General features: G+C 40.0%; 1 protein-coding gene across 1 annotated transcript in view; it reads right to left on the reverse strand.

Moving 5' to 3' along the window:
* LOC117393974 (dynein axonemal heavy chain 6-like) overlaps positions 1-16,718 on the reverse strand; it is a 27,332-nt gene extending 10,614 nt beyond the window's left edge. Inside the window, 42 exon segments of the mRNA XM_055221599.1 lie at positions 28-231; positions 318-514; positions 556-697; positions 863-979; positions 1,060-1,204; positions 1,620-1,855; positions 2,088-2,255; positions 4,778-5,023; positions 5,109-5,249; positions 5,372-5,524; positions 5,598-5,829; positions 6,190-6,227; positions 6,274-6,343; positions 6,426-6,576; positions 6,904-7,075; positions 7,248-7,379; positions 7,510-7,667; positions 7,777-7,924; positions 8,015-8,236; positions 8,360-8,503; positions 8,616-8,798; positions 8,974-9,096; positions 9,176-9,307; positions 9,579-9,668; positions 9,754-9,966; positions 10,041-10,167; positions 10,266-10,373; positions 11,065-11,112; positions 11,798-11,919; positions 12,006-12,135; positions 12,137-12,159; positions 13,751-13,888; positions 14,184-14,293; positions 14,296-14,341; positions 14,442-14,597; positions 14,721-14,846; positions 14,918-15,028; positions 15,136-15,205; positions 15,370-15,388; positions 15,525-15,624; positions 15,715-15,940; positions 16,690-16,718. Coding sequence (XP_055077574.1) covers positions 28-231; positions 318-514; positions 556-697; positions 863-979; positions 1,060-1,204; positions 1,620-1,855; positions 2,088-2,255; positions 4,778-5,023; positions 5,109-5,249; positions 5,372-5,524; positions 5,598-5,829; positions 6,190-6,227; positions 6,274-6,343; positions 6,426-6,576; positions 6,904-7,075; positions 7,248-7,379; positions 7,510-7,667; positions 7,777-7,924; positions 8,015-8,236; positions 8,360-8,503; positions 8,616-8,798; positions 8,974-9,096; positions 9,176-9,307; positions 9,579-9,668; positions 9,754-9,966; positions 10,041-10,167; positions 10,266-10,373; positions 11,065-11,112; positions 11,798-11,919; positions 12,006-12,135; positions 12,137-12,159; positions 13,751-13,888; positions 14,184-14,293; positions 14,296-14,341; positions 14,442-14,597; positions 14,721-14,846; positions 14,918-15,028; positions 15,136-15,205; positions 15,370-15,388; positions 15,525-15,624; positions 15,715-15,940; positions 16,690-16,718 — 5,646 coding nt within the window.
* Between the last annotated feature and the right edge of the window lie 503 nt (positions 16,719-17,221).

The raw sequence follows: 17,221 nt of genomic DNA on the forward strand, positions 1-17,221 counted from the left end.
TTTTTTTAAAAATGTACACCATCATACCTGATCCTGTGGATCTATCATGAGAGGCCAGCGGCGGCCCTGCGTCACCAGGATGGCGTTTTCTGTGGATACTGTGTCTCGAGGCAGACCTTCTGTGTTCCACTGACGAATCGCATAAGGATCGCCCAGAATCTTAATCAGGCTGAAGCTCGAGCTGATGGGAATATTCAGTTCCTGGCACTGTTTTATCCACTGGTCGATAAGCTAAGATAAAATGTGGAATGTGAAAACTATATGATCATACAATAGTTTCTGTTACACATTCAGTTCTGGCAGGGGGTCACACTTACCAGCTGTCTATAGTGGGAGGTGAATGCTCCATAATACGCCACACAGGCAGCAGCAATAAAAACATTGCCCACAATGTCGATGATCTCCTGTTCAAACTGGGTAACACTCTTGTCCCAGCGAACCTGCTCATCTCCCAGAGCAGATGTGAGTTTCCCAGCTCTGGTTAAACGAGCCTGTGTTAGAGCCATGGTGTTCACTAGGTATAAGAGATAGAGAAATTTTTAAGCATTCAGTGACATACTGCCCAAAGGAAGAAAAGATCCTCCTTCTCTCTCTCACTGCTCTCAAACTGCTCTTGTAAAACACGGATCTTATTCTCCACTTCCATCAGCTTCTGCTGTTTCTCCCTCAGGGTTGCCATAGTCACATCCAGTTCTTTCTATATGAATTAGATTTCAAGGAACTAATGTTATGTAACAATACGACAGAGTCTAATCAGGTATATACAATGGACTAGAACTGTGAGCACAATGCATTAAAGTACTACTAAAAATAGCATATAAGCTGTAGAAGGACTAGAGTGTTGCAGTGTCTACAGACATACTTGTGCTTTGGCCAGTTTTTCTCTTTTAGGGCCGACTTCTTTCAGAACCTTGCTGTACAGATCCATTGCTCTGACCCACATGCACATCGATTTGCAGGCTTTGGAAACTTTCTCCACCTATGTACAAAACAAAAAGAACAATTTCCAATACAAGACTACGCTATCACGTATGAGTTTTAAATCATTTTCAAACAAACCTTTTCAGGAATGAAACCTGGATTGTTGACCTATTTCTGCAGCTTTTGTAGGATCTGTGGCTTGATATTGTCTTTGTCATAGTCGGTTAGACGTTTGAGGAAATTTGAATCTCCAAGTAACTGATTAGCACTTGGCCAATCTGGTCTGCAGAGCAAGTAAAAAAGAGATTACATCTGGAGAATAAAGGGGCAGTGTCCCTTACATTGTGAATAAATCAGTTTAAGTTGCCCCTAGGGGTTTTGGCACATATTTATGACTTAAGGACTCATTTAAAATACACAATGCCATTTTAGAAAGCAATGGGCAGACAAAAGATAATAATGCCGATACCAAAAGTGTATTATTTTGACCTAGACCAAATCCACAGCACTGCACTGGCGACTGACTGATTAAATTAGAGAGGTGACAGAGGGAAGGGTGCCAAGTCATGAGATGGTATGGTAATTCTCAGGATGCTGACTATAGGGGTATAATATGTGATATTAAAAAAGGAAAGTCAGTCAGCAAATACAGCATTTCAAAGTAAAAAAAAATGACTAGTGCTGAGGTTCTCACTCACTTGCAGTTGAGTAGGATGCAGATAGCCTCCATGACAGTCATGACCAGGTCTGGGGGCTTGGTGAACACTTTGATCTCAGAGATGTCAGCCTTGTCCAGGGAGTTCAGGGCCTGATTGGCTCCCTCCAGAGCAGGCAGCGCCTCATCCAGGTCTCTTTGGGCATCATCAGCAATGGCCTGAGTTTCTTCTGCCTGGGACTTAGCTAAAGCCTCATCTTCTTTCACTACTCTACGGACCTGTCAACATAAAAATATCTGTCAAAAGCAATTAAAAACATAATGAAATTATCTTACATCATTCAGGTAGCAGTGATTTCACATGATAGTTAAATGGGTGAAAGTGCTTTCAAATTACCCTATGTCTTAAAAGACAAGAATGTACAGAAATACTTAACTACTATGACAAAAATACAACATGTACACAAAGCATTTGAGCCTAAAATGTTGCACAGCTGTGTTTCACACTTACCTCATCAGCTTTCTCCTGATCAACAAAGAGCTTCTTCATTAGAGCATCAACATCAATAGACTTTTGTTGTAGAACTGGCTCCAAAGCCGACAAGTCCACTTTCATTTTGTCCACCAGCTCATTGGTCTCAAGCAGCTTTGTCAGTCCATTCTTCACACGGTCCCTTGCCTTTTAATAAACACAGAGGCGACAGTATAGAACCCTGGTCACAAGAAGGCGGACTCCGGTCCGGATCCGGACCAAGGCGCGATCCAATCCGGACCCGAGCTTTTTTAACCTATATCTGTTGAATTTCAAAGTTTATAATGGGCGCAATATCTAACCATCTTGCGCAGCTTATAGCCTTCGCCGCGGTAGAAAGCGGAGTCTCCTCCGAATGAGGCGGAGTGATACGGTAAAGTTTTTAAGAGAGCCACACACGGTGCGGGCCAATGAGATCAGTGTATTTGGGGAAGGTGCCGTAATCTATTTTTAGACGCGCAGATTCACACACAGACAGCAGCGGCTCAGCTTTATGGGGAGAAGGTATGACAAGCTCCAAAAAAAGAAAGGAGGACACGGAAAATAGAACTTTTAAAGAAGAATGACTGATCAATACTTGTTCATCCTACCAGACGGCAGTACAAAACCCGTGTGTCTCATATGTTCAGAAACTGTCGCTCTCGTAAAAAGCGGCAATGTTAAACGGCACTTTGAAACTAAGCACGGCGCATTTCCACAAACTTATCCGCCTGAATCTGCAATCCGGGCACAAAAAATCAGCGATTTACGTGCAAGATATGATCGTTCCACCAGAATCATGGTCAATTCATTCACTGCACAACAACGAGCTACCGAGTGTTCTCTTCGAGTTGTGTGGATTTTGGGTCAACATAAAAAGCCATTCAGTGACGGAGTGATTGTCAAAAACTGCATGACTGCAGTTGCTGAAACCTTATTTGACGGAAAGCAAAAAGAAGAGATTTGTGAAAAAATAAGTCAAGTCCCACTGTCAGCATCATCAGCCACAAATAAATCTGAGATATTAGCAAAAGATGTTCTGGCCCAGCTTGATGAAACCATTCAGAAGTCAGAATGCATAAGTTTAGCAGTAGATGAATCTACTGATATTACAGACAATGCACAGCTTTCAGTTTTTGTAAGATTCTTTAACAAAGATGAAAAGAGGATCTGTGAAGATCTGCTGGGACTGGTATCTCTGGAGAGCAATACAAGAGGTGAGGATATCTACCTAGCCATAAAGGAGCTTCTAACAAAAAGGGGAATAGACCTGAAAAAAGTAGTTTCAATAACTACAGATGGAGCCCCTGCCATGATAGGCAAAGAGAAAGGAGCAGTGGCTAGAATGAAAGAGGAGCACCCTGAACTCATCTCTTATCACTGCATAATACACCAGTCTGTCTTATGTGCCATACTCTCAGATCAGTATGCTGAAGTGATGAACAAAATGATGAGAATGATAAACTTCCTCAGAGCATCTTCATCCCTCCAACATCACCTACTCAGAGAAGTTGAGGCAAATGCTAAGGACCTTCTTTTGTACAACAATGTGAGATGGCTCAGCAAAGGCAGGGTTTTGGGGCGCTTTTGGTCAGTTCGAAAGAAAATCACAGCTTTCTTAGGGCAGCTGAAGAGCCAAAGAGCAACACAATTTCAGATGTTCTTGGATGACAAAGAAAAAATGGACTGTGTAGCTTTCTTGATTGATATCACATCACACCTGAATCAACTTAACTTAAAAGTACAAGGCAAAGGCAATTCTGTCTGTGACCTAATGGCAGCTATCCGTGCATTCCAAAGAAAGCTGGAGCTGTTCAGGGAAGACCTGCAGGGAGACTGCACTCACTTCCCAACTGTCAAGGAACAAGTTGAGGGAGAGAAGTCCAGTTTTCAACATTTTGTTGAGAAACTCATTGCCAATTTTGGAAAACGATTTGACAGTTTCAACCTTGGAGAGCAGCTTACTGTCTTCATTCAAAATCTTTCATAGTTAAGCATAAGGAGGTCCTTACTGACATAAGGAGGTTTTCCAGAGAAGCCAATGACTTCTTCAGATGGAACTTGCAGATCTCCAGTCAAATGTGGTGCTGAAAGAGCAAGTTAGTGAAAGAGATGCTGAATCTTTCTGGATCCAGTTAGTTTCAGAGACATCTTTCCCAACACTAAAGAGCGTAGCCCTGTACATATTGTGTATGTTTGGTTCAACATACTGCTGTGAAGCTGCTTTCTCCAAAATGAACATCATCAAAAAGAAATACCGTTCCAGGCTCACCAATGACCACCTTCACATGTGCTTGAGGATGGCTTTAACAGCATTCAGCCCTAGATTTAGAATGCTTGCAAAGCAACAAAGAGCTTACTTCTCTCAGAAAAAGTAAAATGCTATGTTAGTTCAAATTATTTATCAATGTTCAGTGTTGTGTAGTTTTTGTAAAAGCAGTTTTTAAAATTTTGTGTTACATTCCAGTCAAAAAGCATGTTTTTGCAATTTATTTTCATAGTTAAATGCACAACTTAAAAACTGTTATCGTTACAGCTGTTAAAATTGGAACTAAAAATAAATGGAAGCTTAGGACCTTCACTTGTCGATTTTTTTAAAATTCGGACCTCAGTGATATTTTATTTGTGACCCCTGGTATAGAATGTAACATACAAATATGTAGAAATGCCACTGAGAGTTATTAACTTACAAGGATTAACTGTTGTTTCTTTGTCCCAAGCATGGACAGGTAGAGGTTAATGAGCTCCAGGTATGAGGTAGGTGTGGTGTAATATCTGCGTCTCAGCTCAGAGTAGTAGCGCTCAGCCATGTCGGACACACTCACATGAATCTCCACACACATGGTGGAAAAAAAGCATTGTTTTAGAGGAGCACTGCCAAAGTCTATGTTCTGGAAAAAGGCCTGAGAGACAGAGAGCAGAGCCTCCCGTGGCCACTAGAGGGACAAAATAATTATTTTACTATTGTATGTAGTACTGTGAATGCTAAAAATTACCAGTTATGTTTAAATGTACACATACCTGTATAAACCAGTCAATAGTGCAGCAGTTGACGAGAGAAGGAAACATCCGACATCGGGACCTAAATGCATCACCTACAGGGCTCATGCACAACACAATGTGCAGCTTCTCCCGAACACGAGAAATGAAGTATTGGAAGACCTAGAGCACAAATTGAAATGCAACCATATTGTGTCAGGCATTTTACACCATATTCAATGTGACATAAAAAATCTAAATATTGTTTGAACTTGGTTTGGTGTGATCTCATTCTGTGCTTGTACCTCATCCCGGTTCTCTTCACTTATTCCAGCCTTTTTCGCTTTTGGCCGAGTGGCTGTCAGGACTTGTTCCAACTCATCCTTCTCAAAAAGATTTGGCACTTCACCAGAATTCAACATGTTGTTAATGTCTTCCAAAAACAATTCCACCACAATCTGCAATAATAAATAATTCACAGTAAGATCCTGAATTTTAGGTGTCTGTCCATCAGAAGTGGTGCATTGGTACCTGAGTGTCGGTAAAGAGAAAAACCATATCTTTGCCTTCCACACCAGCCATTTTATACAGCCTCCTCAGGTCTTCATGAAAGCTCTCATAGTTGTAGCCTCGGGTTAGCTCGATTTCAAAGCACCGATAGCCACACATATGAGCTGCTAGTCGGGTTAGAGACTGCTTTCCTGTGCCTCCCACCCCTACGAGAAGTGCATTTCCTCTCTCTTGGCGAATCACACGGGCAATTCTAGATGAAAAAATAGAAAAGAAAGAAAAAAAATTGTAATTGTATTGTTAATAAACTTTTACATTTTTTCTTCCTTGTTGACATCAATGTGAAAAAAAAAATCCAAAAAGCTCAAATATACCTAGAGACATGTTCAACAGCATCCTGGAAGAACACCAACTTGGTCTCCTTGGAGAAAGTTGTGAAGTAACAGTAATAATAATGAAGTAACAGTTGCATGTGAATGTTCATAAAATGAACATTCATATGAAAAAATAGAAGAAAAAAAATGTAATTGTATTGTTAATAAACTTTTACATTTTTTTTCTCCCTTGCTGTCATCAATGTGAAAAAAAAAACTTTAAAAAAACTCAAATATACCTAGAGACATGTTCAACAGCATCCTGGAAGAAAACCAACTTGGTCTTCATAAAATGAACATTCACATTCAGTGACTAATCTTACCCTCATAAAGTCGCCAAATATAATTGGATGTGTCACAAAGCTTTCCAGTTCCATAGTAATGTCAAAATATCTGCCTAGGAGATGAACAAAAATATTAAAACTACTGGTAATTTTAGCACCCAACATAAAACTCATGTGTTTTGTTGCTTTACTTACTGGCCATATCACAGATGATAGTATTGAAGTAAGCTTAATCCTGGTTGTTTATGAGGCAGTCATGAAAAACTCGCTGGCATTCATGACAGAAAAGGCGAAAGATCCGGTTCTTTGCTCTCACTTGACCAGAATCACATTGTAATATGCCTGTTTATTAATGGAAAAAAAACAAAAACAAACACGTGTAAATAAAATAATAATAAATTATCCTTTGGCTATAATCCAGTGTGTTTAAATTCATGTAGTATCAAGTCAAGTCTGTGTTGCATAATTGGTTCTGATTCAGTGTTGTCTTAGTTTTTTTTTTTTTTTTATTATTCTATGGCTTCATGCACATCATTTTGAGCATTATGGTTTGTACACAGTGCGCTGACAGATGTGACACTTGCATCTGTTCTCTGCGGAGGCTTGTGTTTCCCCTGTGTCTTTAAATGTCTGTCTTTGAAAAAGTTGAAGCGTTACTTTGCATCTCACCTTGAACACACTTGGAGCGGTCCCGGAGATTGAAGACGTAGTGGGACTTTGCCGGAGTGGGGAGCAAATCCAAACTCAAACGATTGTAGATCTCCACAGCTGCATCTACAATGTGAGAGGAGCAGGCCTTCACTTCCCCTGCAAACTCGTTGAGGAAACCGTTTAGGATAGCCTGGAGCAGAGTTTAGACGTAAAAGAGGAATAAGAGAAAAGCTAAGAGAAAAAGGAGCAACTACATGGTCTAGCCTCACAAAATATTGATTAGAAGCTGAAAAGGTGTGACGGCTGAATAAAGTTGGTATTGTGAACAAATGGATTGGTAGATGGATAGGTTTTGCTCTGACCTTGAAGATCTGTTTGAGGCACAACTCTGATGGTGTGGGCAAACACAGCACACTGAAATGGCGGATGAATCGAGGAGTTATTGGGTTGCGGCCACCTCCCGGAGGAGCACATGCAGCTGAAATAGTCATGTCCTTGCAGAACAAATAGAACACTTGCATCAAGAAGAAATACAAATGAGGTGTGCCAGACAAACAGTATGTGTCGATCAGACCAGAGTAGGGTTAGTAAAACGTATTTTATCAAAACATTTAAAGATGATACCTGGATCTCTTTCCAAAAGAACTTTCCTCTGTCATAGAACCCAGAAAAGTCTTGGAACTGACAAAGGAGTTCAATGGGTGGCTGAGAACCATAGCTGTCCAGCTTAGGCATGTTCAAGTCGTCCACAAAGACTACCAATTTTTTATTACCTGGAGCACCTATTACAAACAAGATTTGTAATTTATCCAACCACCACAGGATACATGTGCAAGAAAAGAGTAATATATTGTGGCCAGTGTCTTCCAATATTGTATACTTGTTGCTTACCAAGAATATTTTTTCTCTTCTTTTCCAATTTAGACTCAATAATTTCTTGGGTGCGTGCAGAGGAAGTCTGAGCAGAAAAGTTGATGAAGATGGGAAGATATCCCTCCTTTTCTTGCACCCTGTTTAGTAGATCTCGGGCAACAACTGACTATAAAAAAACATCTAAATTAATTTATTATGTTTTTCAAATTGTGTATTTAACATATTTTTATCATCCACCATAACTTTGCTTACATACCTTCCCCACTTCAGTATCACCAGTGAAAAGTACAGAGCGTTGCACAGACAGCAGCTTCTCCATCAAATAGCCATATCGCACAGTGTCTGTGGTTGGGACCAGCATCTCAAAAAATGGCTGCTCACAATTGTATTTAAAAGCAGGAATGATCTTGTCCCACGGTTGCATATGGATGTTCTTAAAATTCATGTGTACATTCCATAGAACCATAGACTCTGGAATCTGTAGTTTATGGTTAAAACAAACCCATGGAAATAAAAATGTTGCTTTAATTGTAGCTCTCTGAAACTAAAGCATCAACCTAAGTACTTGACATAATTAATATATGTGAAATATTGTGTGTACCTCTGCGTCCCTGTTGCCTGCAAATTGTTCTTTTACAAAAGCCTCAAAGGACTCCCAGTTTGTGCTTATCAGATTGCCCCCAACAGACCAAATATAGCAGAAGATAAACGTCTGACAAATAACCCTGTTGAGATCACGTGCATCCTAAAAACAGGACATAAATAAATAAAATCTGAAACTGTAATGTTTTTAAATCCTCCACTTCAGCAAATAAAGGAATAATAAAAGATCTGATTGTCTTGTATTGTTTGTATACCATGGTAAATCCAGGTCCTTCCTGGCCAAGCAGCAATACTTAAAGTAAAGCACAGAGTGTGGTGACTTTACTTATGTCCACTTGGCAAATAGCCTGTATACAATTTTTTGATACAAACTGAAGACCCTTCTCCACATAGTTTTCAAACAATCCCAGGAGATATTTGCTGACTACCTCTGGAAACTGGAATGAAAGAAATGCTGCAAAATTAATAATAAAACATGAAGCTTCTTTGAATTAAATGAGCTGGTTTTGCAGTATATCGTGATGTGTCAACACGTTATGATGAGTATACTGACTGTCAGACTGTATAAAATATTGAATGAGGTTATGTAACAATACAAAGAGTGAATGCAACCTTGTCTCCAAGACCACTGATCCATGTCTGAACATAAGGCATCCATTTGAGCTCATCTGGATCAATATATACCATTCCACAACGACTGACTGTTGCTGGAGAAGCCACAGCCAAATCTTGAACCTGCAAAGCCAGTTACAGTTTTAAACCTGTGCAAAACTATAAGAAATAAAAAATAATAATAATATATGTCTATGCCAACCTCAAACACCATGTGAATTGATGGGGTGAGCTTGATTCGTTCACTATTGGCGAGACAGAGCATCTTGTTGTCATCAAGCACAGTGTTCATGTTTTCAATCCACAGGGCGTCTACGGGGCCATCACATAACAGAATCAGAATCAGAAGACTTTTATTGCCATAGTCTGTGAACACAGTTCACAAACTAGGAACTTGATTCGGTGAAAAAGTGCAACATAAACACACTGAATAAATACAAATACAAATAAGTGCATGCACAAAGTTAAAAAGATATGCTTAAAAAAAATCAAATGAAATACTTAAAGGGAGAAAATATGTACAACAGCAGCATCAGAACAACAGTGCAAAGTGGCTTATTAAAGTGACCGGTGTTATTAAGTGTCCAGTTTAGTGCAGATATGACCCATTTGTGATCGTCAGTCGTGTCGCTAACCGCATCACGGACACTCAACGCCATCAGACCATCAATCCACTCAAGAGTGAAATTGTTCACCTATGGTAAATAAAAAATAAAAAACATCCCAGTACTTCAATATTCTAAAATGATCTATTCAATCAGTGTTGACGTTCAGGAATACCTCGCCATAGAGTTCTCCCATTGTCACTGATTTGGGGTTAAGAATGTAGGTCTTGACTGGCTGGTAGAAGGAGTTACTTTTCTTATAATCTGAGTTGTAAAGGGTCTCCAGGGTGTCGGCCAGAATGGTGTAGACAGTAGTTTTACCCCCTCCAGTCGGTCCAACAAGCATAACTCCATGCCGCACTAGCATAGTCTCATACAATTGGATTACCTGGAGGAAATTCAAATTAAGCATATTGAAGTATTTTTCTTTTAAAGAAGAAGGTTAGTATTGATGAATGTTACCTTTTTGGTCATGGTAGGGAGAGGCTGTAAATTGCGCTTAACCAGAGACTCTAGAATAGTAGAATGTAGCACACCATAATCATGCTCAGGGATAGTCACTCCTGGAAACAGGTCAGATAAGATCCCACTAGAAGAATACAAGATCATATTAATGAAAAAATAACATCAAAACAACATAAATTAACTTTTAAATAGGTATGTAACAAATATGATCAAAGTTTTTACCCAAACAAGACGGCATCATCTGTGAGAAACTTTGGAAGGTTAGAGTCCCGCAAAGCTCGGATAAGTACCACATCTTCACTGAGGTGGGGGTTGCTCCTCTTCAGGGATCTATATATATATATATATATATATATATATATATATAGATATAGATATAGATATAGATATAGATATAGATATAGATAGATAGATAGATAGATAGATAGATAGATAGATAGATAGACATGTAAAAAATATGAACAAGCAGGTGTGTGCGTGGTGTTTATTTAAGGCAAAGACAGTGACATGTAGCAAAGTAGTGAGTTTTGCTTTGACTACTGATTTTATGATTTTTAAACAATTCGTAGTCAACGTAATCAAATAAAACTAAACTTTTCCCTTTCCCATTTCTTCATCACTCAGTTACACAAACCAAGTATGGGAAAAGCAGAGTCAATGGTGTGCAATGGGAGACAATGAATCTCAAGTCAATTATAACACCAAGGGCATTAGCTAATAACAACATTTGAACACATGATGCTCTCTACACTGGGTGGAGGTGCATCAATTTAAATTAGTTTAAAAACCCATGCAAGAAGAACAAGTACAAGTGGGTTTTTCTATCTCCCAAATTGCTTACTCTACCTGTCTACGTGATGTGTTGGTGTAATTTGTCATTGATTTGTACACAGTCAGAGTAAACGATCGAAGGAGTAAACTTAATATGTTGCTAAAATCAATACTGGATTACTGAATTGCATAGTTTTCCATGGGGCTATATACTCTGCCATGTCACACTGCCTCCAATGTCTACAAGTACATATGTTTGTATTTCTCTGACCCGGCCATCACCAGCACAGATTTCAGAATCAGAATCAGAATCAGAATCAGAATCAGAATCAGAAGACTTTTATTGCCATAGTCTGTGAACACAGTTCACAAACTAGGAACTTGATACGGTGAAAAAGTGCAACATAAACACACTGAATAAATACAAATACAAATAAGAGCATGCACAAAGTTAAAAAGATATGCTTAAAAAAAATCAAATGAAATACTTAAAGGGAAAAAATATGTACAATAGCAGCATCAGAACAACAGTGCAAAGTGGCTTATTAAAGTGACCGGTGTTATAAAGTGTCCAGTTTAGTGCCGATATTATAGAGTGTTCATGAGACAAACAGCAGAGGGGAAGAAACTGTTCTTATGGCGAGAGGTTCTGGTCCCAATGGACCGTAGCCTCCTGCCAGAGGGAAGTGGCTCAAATAGTCCATGTCCAGGGTGAGAGGTGTCAGCTGCTATACGGCCTGCTCGCCCCCGAGTCCTGGAGACGTACAGGTCCTGTATAGATGGAAGGCTGCAGCCAATCACCTTCTCAGCAGAGCGCACAATGCGCTGCAGTCTCTGTCTGTCCCTGGCAGTGGCCCCAGCGAACCACACAGTGATGGAGGAGGTGAGGATGGACTCAATGATGGCCGTGTAAAACTGCACCATCATCTGGACTGGCAGCTTGCGTTTCCTCAGCTGCCGCAGGTGGAACATCCTCTTTGACCGCTCTCATGCCAAAATCATAGTGGTCTTGTTGTGACAGCTGCTCCGAGCATAGCTTATACATCTGGGTCATCTTCCTAGCCAAAGTCTTACTTGATTCGAACCCTTCAGAGTATAAAATCACCTGAAGCAAGAAATTAGGCAAATAAAAAAAAGAGAAAGTAAATACAGGAAGAAAAGCTCTTAAATAAATGATGCTACAAATATTACCTCAGCAATAAGAGCATAATTAGGGACCATCATGGCTATGGGTCTGAATAAAGCCTTTAGGTTGTCAGGCAGCTCTGTTCTTCCAGCACAGCCAGGGTTCATGGTAATGAATGCAGCACAGGTCATCACTTCCCTCAAATTGAAACCTTGACAGCTGCAAAATAAATAGTAAATGGTCACATTTTTATATAGTGCTTTTCCATCCTCTAGGCACTCAAAGTGCTCCACTATTAAAAAGAGAGAAGTTAAGTTTAGTCAAAAAAAAGATACAATTTCGGATTATAAGCCGCTACTTTTTTTCCACGCTTTGAACCCTGCGGCTTGTACAGCAGTGCGGCTTATTTATGGATTTTTTACTGGATAACGGCCCCTGGGTTTTATTTTCACGGACAAGCCTTCTACACGTGGCAGATAAATATGGCAAAAACAACTTAAGTGCATTAAAAAAATACAACTCACCAAACCGCTGCATCAGAGGGAGCCCTGCGCTGATTATGTGATTATGTCTACTCTGCTCCGCAGTTTCTTTCAAAAACTCTAAAGGCGTATCGTTTAATCCCAGGTGCTTATTCTCCATATGCCAAAGCAGTTTTGAAGGTTTCATTGCCTTATTTGCTTTTCCCGTATGTTACGCAGAGCGGACTGTGCGCGTGAGTCACCTGCAGCGACAAACCCAGGTTTTAAGTAGGCATTGTCTGTTAAATTTATCTTTCTTTTTCTTGGAGGTGTAGTCTCCTCTTCTGGCTCCTCAGTTGTCCTTTTCCCCTTTGTTAAAAGCTCTCCAAAGACTTTTGTTTTGGCTCATTTTCACTTGCTTGTGGCTCTACTTTTGTGCGTCGTGTCTGATGTGTTATACGTGATACGTCACCGCGGAGACAAGAGCAGATAATAAACTTGCTACTACATCAAATAGATTTCTGTGGCGATTTCCAGCAGGATTTTCATGATACATCTATGGACGAGCTTATTAGTGCGTCATTAGGGACGGGCCAAAGTTGCTCCTGACCCCTGTGCGCACAGCGTCTGAAAATCAGGGCTCTTTACGCAGGACTGTGAGCTGTGTCTGTGTCTGTGTCTGTGAGACGTGAGACGTGAGCGGTGTTTGTTTTGAACATTGTTCCGCGAGTGTGACGCTTATTTTGAGCAACGAAAAATAAGAAAATATAATTTTATTTTAAGATCATAATAATCTTCCAATTTAAACTACAACAAAAAAGAACTAACACAAATAAAATACACTTCAGCCACGCAGAGCCGCAGTATGAGGCTGAAAGAGGCGCATACGGCTCCGGAGCCGCGGGTTGCAGACTCCTGAAATAGAGCCACTGCACGTAAGCTCGACATCAATGAATCCAACTTGGTCAATGTAAAAGACGACAAAAGTTTTCAGAGGAAATAAAAGCAGATTTTCCGTTTTGGTGCAGTTTTATTTTCTAAACCTGCAGATGTGTTCATCCCGTGTTGTTGTCGTGTTGGTTCCAATTTTCAGGCACAGTTTAAAAAAAAGCGTGTCGGTGCACCGTCTTTCTGTGTAAATATCTCATGTTACAATATGAAAACCTGCGGCTTTTATTCAGGTGCGGCTTATATATGTACAAAATTGATTTTCTCTTCAAATTTAGCTGGTGCGGCTTTTAATCAGGTGCGCTCTGTAGTCCGAAATTTACGGTAAGTTTCATCAAAAACATTGTCTGAATGTGAAACACGTGAGTTAAAAGGGAACAGGTTAGTGTACATAAGCAGACCTTTGCGGCTTTAGCATTTCGAATAGTGATGAGTTGTTGAGCAATCACAGACAACACTTCAATGTCAATTCGATTAAACTCATCAAAGCAACACCAAGCTCCAGACTGAGCAAGACCACTGAAGAAGCGGCCCATCATCTGAAATACACAAAACATATTTATATTTTAATGACAAATCTATGGACAGTAACTTATTTATTGTTTTAATAATTATGTTTTATATTTAAATATAAATATATCAAAATAATGCATATTTTATTGTGTGTGACGGAATTTGTGCTTTCTTTACTTGTGCAACAGTGCCACCTAGTGTCAACATTATGTAAATTCAGCAATTGTATAAAATGTTAATTTGAAGGCTTATCTGGAGAAAAAGGCTGCCTTTGCAAGGAACATGCAGGTGTCCGTACAAAGGTGTTTAATCCTGTCTAACCTTGTAGTCCAATCCATCAGAACAGTTGAAGACGACACACTGTATGGCTAAAGCCTTGGCCAGATCCTTGGTGGTTTCTGTTTTTCCTGTCCCAGCTGGCCCTGCAGGCCCTGCAGGTCTAACTGTAGAGCCCCCATTAGACATAAATAGCAACGATCCTGATAAACACATAAAGCAAAACAAAATAAAAACATAAAATATAATTAAAATCTGTTAAATATTTTGTTAAATTTATGTAAATGATAATATAAAATATACCGTAAGTGGAGTAATAACAAGCCTTGGACAGGCTCCAAGGTATTCATAACCATAAATATATGTGGACAAAGCCATAGTGACAACACAGTTGTCCAAATCCATGTCCCAGTGATAACGTAACTGTCTCTGCCATTCAAAGTTTGACCTACTGTCCACCTGTAATGTTGTAATAGTGTAATATTGACATATGAATATAATTACAAGCAGAATAATTAATTTATTTAATTTAATCATCAATTCATACACATAACATGTACAATCACAAATGGTAAAATGTACCTTCTGCCGAACAAGATCTGTGACAATGTCTCTAGCATGAACATCAATGGTGATAAGCGCGGTGATTATATTCCGATGTAAAGATGGTAGGTGTCCTCTTACTAAAGCTGCCAAAGAATTCAGCCTCTAGAAAGAGTTGTTGAGGATTGTAATCAATGTTTGGATGAAATAAAAAGAACACACTGAAAAAAACTTACACTGAAGTTGGTTTGTTCAAACTGCTGTAACGCAGCAAAGTGGTCATGGTCCCCTTCAAGGCAGGCATCCATTTCTCTGCACCACATCATCTGGGAGATCGTCAGCACTACCTTTTGGACAAATACATAAGTGAGATTAAATACCTATACATCATTATAAAATAGCATTTTCATTAAAAAAGTATTATTTTCCTCCATCTAGGTACAACAGTCTTTACCTGTGACGGATGTCCAGCCACAACCCATTCCTCTCTGGACTTGACCTGGTAATCTGCTATGGCGGCTTTACTGAGACGCCGCAGTGACAATAATAATAATAATGGCTTACACTTGTAATGCGCTTTACAGGCTTGTCAAAGCCTCTCAAAGCGCTACACTATAGTTATTATTCATTCATTTCCACACTTGGTGATGGTAAGCTACTATTGTAGCCACAGCTGCCCTGGGGAGACTAACGGAAGCCATCGGCCCCTCCGACCACCACCTATCATTCACGCACACACCACTTTCAGGCAATGTGGGTGAAGTGTCTTGCCTAAGGACACAACGACAGAACCGAGCGGGACTCGATCCTCCAACCTTCGGGTTGGGGGACCAACACTCTAACCACTGAGCCACTGTCGCAGTGATACAAACATGGCCTCCTCTACCTTGCACAGCCAATCTTCTACATTGCCCTGCGCCTTAAGTCCTTTAGTCAATGACACCTGTAATGAAGACAAAGAAATCATGGATTAACCATACAAATTTACAGATAACACCTAAGATAATTAGTCTGCTTTTTTTTTATAGCTGACCTTTTCACCCTCCGGTGAAATCATTTTCAGGATGTCTTTGCTATAGATTGTGTCTTGTTCAGAATCAACATCACCCTCTGTGGTATCTCGAGGTTTTTCAGGCAACAGGGCAAACTCTAGGCGTGTAATGGAATCAAAATATTTCCTAAGATGGGGCTGCACTGCCTGAGGATTTCTCGTCTGGGCCAGAATCTTAAACAGCTCATCATTAGATAAGAAATAAAACCTGTAATAAAAATATATTAGATTGGTCCATATTATAATATAGTGCAGGGGTGGCGAACACGCGGCTCTCGAGCTGCATGCGGCTCTCTGCCAATAGGAATGCGGCTCTTTACCTCTCATCATATTTTCTATATACTATGGCTCTTTGTATCGTTTCATGTTTCACTTATTTTTTTCTCTCTTAAAACACATTTAAATCCACCAGGGCTTATTAACCTCCTGAGACCTGGCATCCTCATATGTGGACAACACATTTTGGCTTGTCTAGGCCTCAGTGCAAATTATTAGATGAAGAATAACAGCAACAATGTAAATATGTCATATATATTCATTTTTTAACAGTTTAGAATATTTAGAATATTTTATTTTATTTTTCTTCCTGCTCCTGTCAGCAGCTCTTCACATGAGACACATTGTTCCAAGAGGCACAATTGTTGTTTCGCATTTTGTTTTTACATTCAGGACAAATGTTGCTGTGTTCAGGGTCTTAATAGTTTTTGTAAATCATTATTCAAATGTTTTATCAAAATGAGTATAATGTCCATGTATGAGGACATTTGATTTACATAATTTTTTCTCAGAAACTACATAATGTAAAAAGATAATTCTTTGTATTTAGACTCATCAGGTCCCAGCCAACCCAAATAAGAAAGAAAAATTAATAAAGCATCTCATGCAAGAGCTCGGGTCTCAGGAGGTTAAAACAAACAATAAACAATATATAAACACTGATTTATCAGCTTTTTTTACGCTGCGTCTGATACGTGACCGCTCGTCATCTGCACGGGTCACGTCTAATGCCGTGAAAATAAGTAAACATTTCATGCGCATGCAGACTGTTACCCTCGTCGTCAAAATCACCCTATCCCTAAGGGTGCGCCCGGCCACCCTGCGGAGGAAACCCATTTCAGCCGCTTGTATCCGCGACCTTGTCCTTTCGGTCATTACCCAGAGCTCATGACCATAGGTGAGGGTAGGAACATAGATTGACCGGTAAATCGAGAGCTTTGCCTTTGGGCTCAGCTCCTTTTTCACCACAACGGACCGATACAGCGACCGCATCACTGCAGACGCTGCACCGATCTGCCTGTCAATCTCACGCTCCATCCTTCCCTCACTCGTGAACAAGACCCCGAGATACTTGAACTCCTCCACTTGAGGGAGAGACTCACCACCCACCCGGAGAGGGCAAACCACCTTTTTCCGGTCGAGAACCATGGCCTCAGATTTGGAGGAGCTGATTCTCATCCCAGCCGCTTCACACTCGGCTGCAAACTGCCCC

This window comes from Periophthalmus magnuspinnatus, chromosome 1, assembly GCF_009829125.3.
Source record: "Periophthalmus magnuspinnatus isolate fPerMag1 chromosome 1, fPerMag1.2.pri, whole genome shotgun sequence".
In the NCBI taxonomy this organism is placed as follows: Eukaryota; Metazoa; Chordata; class Actinopteri; order Gobiiformes; family Gobiidae; genus Periophthalmus; species Periophthalmus magnuspinnatus.